The 6,000-nt window shown below is 33.6% G+C and overlaps 1 protein-coding gene across 3 annotated transcripts in view; it reads left to right on the top strand.

Moving 5' to 3' along the window:
• The first annotated feature begins 360 nt into the window (after positions 1–360).
• RHAG (Rh associated glycoprotein) overlaps positions 361–6,000 on the top strand; it is a 30,479-nt gene continuing 24,839 nt past the window's right edge. For all 3 annotated transcript variants that reach the window (XM_025382997.1, XM_025382998.1, XM_025382996.1), the window contains exon 1: positions 361–592. In XM_025382997.1, coding sequence (XP_025238782.1) covers positions 436–592 — 157 coding nt within the window. In that variant the 5' untranslated portion in view covers positions 361–435. The remainder of the gene's footprint in view (positions 593–6,000) is intronic.

Here is a 6,000-nt window from a genome sequence, read left to right as displayed (position 1 = left end):
CTTATATTTATGTTTTCCCAGCTAGATTCTTAATGTTCTCAAGAATAGACCAATTCTATATTTTGCTTTAGATTCGTGCCTTCTACAAAGCCTTCCACGATGTTTGGCATACAATAAGCCCTCAAAAAATGTCTACTGAATTAAGTTAAACATGATTCTAGAGGCCTGTGCAATAGATCATTGGCATCATCCAGCTTCTCACAATTTCATTGCATATTCTTCAAATCAACACTTAGAATGACAATTAGATTACACAGCATAATTTTCCCCAATGGGTGGGGCATTTTAACCAGTCTTGCCCATTTTTTTTTCTTGTGATGTCATGGGGGTGCCTTGAACATGCAGTCGAATTCCACACACAGAGCAGTCCTTTGTTCTTATCAACATCTCACAGCCTGTGAAGCTCTCAGTGTGCCTCTGTCCTTTGCCACAAACATGAGGCTCAAATTCCCTCTCATGGCCATAGTCCTGGAAATTGCCATGATTGTTTTATTTGCATTATTTGTTGAGTATGAAATGGACCAGACTACTCCCCAGCAGCTCAACATCACCACCTCAACAGACATGGGCAAATTCCTTGAGTTATATCCTCGTGAGTAGGCAATTTACTACTTACTATACATTTTTGGGTTCTTCAGTTTCTCAGAATGTGAAACAATTGACTACTATAAACCCTTGAGCTCCTTGTAGAATTATATGATGATTATGAGTGCTAAGATATTACATGCTTGTGCTGTGACATCTGGTCTTCTTCTCTGTGATTAAGGTGTTTGGTTAGAACTTTTTCCTATGAAAATATCAGAAAAAGAAGCTGAAAATTAAAATAACTTATTCTTTTTGTATTGCTTATTTACTGCTAACTGACCTTCTTTTTTCCTTCAGTTGGTCACTAGTTCTGCAAAGAAAAGTATCACACTTCCTTTGCATTCCCCACTGAAAGGGCCAAGGGTAACTTTCGAGGAGAGAGAGTGCTAAGAAAATGAAATTATAAGAAGGGAACCCTAGATTTCATGTGAAGACCCTAAGGAATAAGAAGGGGTATTTAGCATGATGTAGGAAGTTAATGGAGTTTTAATCAAAAAGGTGTACTCAGAGTTTTACAATATTCTGAAAGGAAGTCGGTTTGTTCCTTTGAGATGAAAAGAAATGTGTGAATACTTAACATATTTTAAAAACAACATCCTTCCTTTGGAATGATGACTAAGCAAAGAGAGAAATTTAGTTTCAAGTTTGGAAGGGTAGGCTGTAAAATAGGTAATATAACAATGATAACTACCATTTACTGAGTCCTTATTATAAACCAACACATCCATTACCTCATTAACCAAGAAGGGAGACAGTAGTAGGTAACTATCATATAGACTATTTACTTTTCTTAAGTAAAGTTAAAATAATCTTAAAAAAATAAAAATTATTTAAAATGGTATAATGTTTATTAGACTTCATAGCATATGTCTAAGCTTTTTAAAAAAACAATTTGACACTCTTTTTTTTATTCCTACTTTTTATAGGGAATTAATGTAATGGGGGTATTCCCATGTAGAAATAATGGCTTAGAGTTGCTAAGTGACATAACAAAAATATAAAATTGAAAGTTAAGGACAGAATTAGGATAATAAGACAGAGAAAACTAGACTCCAAGTCCAGTTGTCTTTACACTGCATAGATGTCCAAGAGGGTTCTTGATTAAATTAAGTTTTATAATTTGCAAGTTAGAGAATAAAACAGAAAAATATTCTGTTCAACTATGTATGCTTTTGTACATTTCATTCGTTCATCCATTTATTCATTTAGTAAATATTAAGCACTAAGCATGTGCTACAGCAAATTTATTCAAAAATAAAACAAATATGATTATTTTATTCTAAGACTCCACTGTCTAATACACTTGTAAACAAAGAGATGAAATACAATGTTAAAAATGCCAAAAAAAGATCTAAGATTAATATAGTTTAAATAACGTTATCTTAAGACTTTAAGAGCTTAATAATTGCGTCGTTCAAGCTGAACTTTCTGAGTTTCAGCATCAAATCTCCTAGGTAAAACTTCAGTTCACAATTTGAGATCAAGACCAGGTTGAAGGAAAGTCACTAAACATGGTCATTTTTCAGTAACCTAGCAATAGATGAGTAAATTTTGGACATCTGGTGTGCAGCATAATTGATGATAGTTAACAATACTGTATGGATACTTGCAATTTCCTGAGATGATATAGCTGATCATCCCCCGTCCCCCCCACACACACAGGTATACACACACACACACACACACACAAACACATACAGGTATACACACACAATGGTAACAACGTAGAGGTGATAAATGTGTTAACTAGCTTGACTGTAGTGATCATTTCACAAAGTATACGGATATCAAAATATCAAGTTGTATGCCTCAAATGTATATAATTTTATATGTCAATTATATCTCAATAAATCTTTTTAAAAATATAGTTTAGTAGTCATATCACTCTTCTACACCACTTGTAAAAACATGAAAATTTTTTGATTTTATGATTCATGAAGAAAATGTTTATTAAACTACCAATTCTTGCAAGCAATCTTCAGTCTCTTAAGTTTGTAGGCACTAGGTAGTGAATAAAACAAACCAAATGGTATTCCATTGTGTATATATGCCACATTATTTTTTAACTATTCATCAACTGATGGATACTTAGGTTGATTCCGTATCTTGGCTATTGTGAATCGTGCTGCAATAAACATAAGAGTGCAAACATATCTTTCATTTTCTTTGGAAATATCCCTAGTAGTGAAATTGCTGGTTCATGTGATAGTTCTATTTTTAGTTTTTTGAGAAACTTCCATATTGTTTACATTATAATATACATTCCCACCAACAGTGTGTAAGAATTTCCTTTTCTCTGCATGGAGGTAGAGAGTAGAATGATGATTACTAGAGATTGGGAAGGGCGTTGGAACAGGGAAAATGATGAAGAAAGTTTGGTTAATGGTTACAAATATAAAGTTAGATAAAAGGAATAAGTTCTAGTGTATATAGTACAGTAAGGTGACTGTAGCTAACAATAATATATTGTATATTTTGAGATAACTAGAAGAGAAGATTTGAAATGTTTCCTATACAAAGAAATGATACATGTTCAAGGTGATGGATATCCTGAATAACATGACTTGCTTATTACAATTCATATGCATTTATCAAAATACCATCCACATATATCCCACAAATGTGTATAAATATTATGTATCAATTTTAAATAGAAAAGAAAATGAAAAAACAAGACAAAATGGGCAAAGTCCATGTCCTCAGGAAGTTTACTTTCCATGGGGGAAGGCAGACAAGGAGATGTGCGACCAGACACATCTGAATGTCTAAATGTATACCATATATTTAGATGGTTAAAAAAAAAATGCCATGGCTGTAAATGAAGCAAGATTAGAGACATAAATGCATTTGGACAAGAGATGTTTTTTCAGCCTCTCTCCACCAGGGTTATGTGAGAGAACAAAATCCTAATAACTCAAGGCATCCACTGCATGCAATTAATTAACTTGTCTCCTATGCACCTAGAATGCCACAAAGTGGAATTTTACATGAAAGGTAGCCTTCATTCATTCAAAATGCTGTCCATAGCCCAGTCTATACACAATTAAAAGTTCTCTCTTCAGTAAGGGTGGGTCTCAAGACTCAAAATTCTGGAAAGTTCTCATCTTCCAGTTCAGTTATATTATTCCTGCTTAAAATCGTTTGTAGAATAGACTGAGAAAGTACATGACTGAGGTGTTATATACATATATATAATATATATTATATATATATGTATTTCCCTACATTTCAAACAATTGACTTACACAAAGTTTATGTAATGGTATAAGTTAATGGAGAACAGATTGTTTATATTTATTAATAGAAAATAATGTTCAAGTCAAATGAGTATTTTGGGTGCCTACCTAGTTCCATGCCCAGTGCCAGTGCAGGGATTCAAGCATAGAAAAGGTTCGTTTCCTCCCCCAAGAAGTTCACAGTACGTTATGATAGTTCTCAATTGCAGTATGGTAAAATATTTGAGTATTTCAAAAATAAATGAAGTTGTATATTAATCTACATTTTAAGTAAACTACAGAAAATACAAATTTATTCTCATCACTTGTATTCTGTTATGCTTTTTGAATGGGAGAAAAGGGAATTATGTTACAGAACCCTTGGATTTGCACACAGCCCTAAGCACTCTGAAACTATGTTATGTACCTGAATATCATGTTTCATGCCATGAATAACCTCTGAGATACTCATCTGATAAACTAGCTATACTCCATGGTTTTTGGCTTCCATAGCACCTATCAAAGTGCTGGTCACCCTGTTGAGTCAAATAATTTAAAAAGCACTGAAGTTTGACTGTGTCTGTCAGCTACTCCTTGCTAACATGTAGATGGACTAGAGAAAATTAAGGTTAAAGAGAAAGCTCTCTGGGGACTGTTTACTTTTTTTTTTAGAATTCCACAGATGCTAGGTATTCAATATCTAGGGGACATTAAAATCATGTTAATGATCTTTTTATACTCCATGGCATTAAAAATCCTTTAGTTTATCTTGTACTTTGATTGACTCATTTTCTCATGTGTCACTCTGTAATACTGTTATATTGTTCATTTGAAAAATATTGATTCACTGACTTATACATATCTTCCAAATGTTGACATATTTCCATATATAACATAAAAAAAGAATATCTGTTAATATCATCAACAATCTCTCTAGAAAAGTCTTGCCGAGTATCAGGAAGTTGATAAGCTTGTCATAGCAGAAATACATTTTCTGAAATTCTAATTGTTTAAAAATTGAGAATATATCACAGCTATAAATACTGTCAGTTCTTTAAATTGGGATGATAGCCTCATTTCATGCATTTTTCAGAAAATATCTGCCAGATACTCAAGTCTGAGAAGCAGCAATGTATGTGTCAGTCTTTCTTTCAAGAAACAATGGAATCTTATTAAAATGTTTCTTGTTCAATTAGCAACTCAATCAATCACAAAAGGGCTTTTTTTCTGAGATACCATCACATTTCAGTAGTGCTTTACATATATTTGTATTTCACCAGGCTGATTCATACGTATTAAAAAGTCATGTCATACACAAAAGGCAAATATGATCCTGGAATTGTAATGAAAATAGTTTTAACTTCTCAGACTCCCTGGAAGTTAGTCTGCAGGACACCCAGATATCTGTGGATCACACTTTGGGAACCACTGAAGACAGAGGTGAACTGGCAAAGGATCTACATATCACTTGAAATCATTTCATGACTTTCACCAAAAAATTCAGCAAATCTTCATGTTACAAATGAAGGTAGCTGATTTGTGCTGTGTAAACCATTCCTAGGAAATGGTTTGCTGCTGTTTTGTTACCTGGAATTCTCATGAAAACTGAATTAATATACTGTCCATAATATATGACCTAACATAAAATACTAGTCTCTAGCAGAACCGATATGGTGCCTTTGAATTGAACAGTTTTGCCTATTTAAAAGACCTGGAAGCCATGGGCACAAATAGTACTAAGACCTTGGATTTGAAATATCGTTCCCCACTCCGAGACTCATTGGAGAAATTGCTGGTTCCAGGTTGGGGCAAAGAAAGCACAAGGTAACCCAAGTGCTTAAAGATTAACAGGGCCATGTGAAAAGGACGCAGGATCCTGCTTGAAGGGGCATCAACAGGCCAAATTAGGAATACATAGAGTGTTAAAATAATAATGACATAATGGTAATAGAAATTCAAATAAGGAAAAAGGGATTCAATAAGCCCACAGAAATATTGCACAAAAGGGAAAAAGAGGAGAAGGAGGAAGCTCTTCTTTACAGAAGAATACTAATTAATACAAAAGGAGAATAGACACAGAAAATTGCAATTTTGAAGTTACCAGTGTAATAATCCATTTCAGCAATGTTCATCATGGAATCTAAAATCACTGGGTGAAAAGTTATTGGACAGCATGGCAATCACATGGTCTGAAAGCATC

This window comes from Theropithecus gelada, chromosome 4 (genome assembly GCF_003255815.1).
Source record: "Theropithecus gelada isolate Dixy chromosome 4, Tgel_1.0, whole genome shotgun sequence".
NCBI lineage: Eukaryota > Metazoa > Chordata > Mammalia > Primates > Cercopithecidae > Theropithecus > Theropithecus gelada.
Note: the sequence above shows the minus strand (reverse complement) of the source record. Positions and strands in the feature narration are given on the sequence as shown.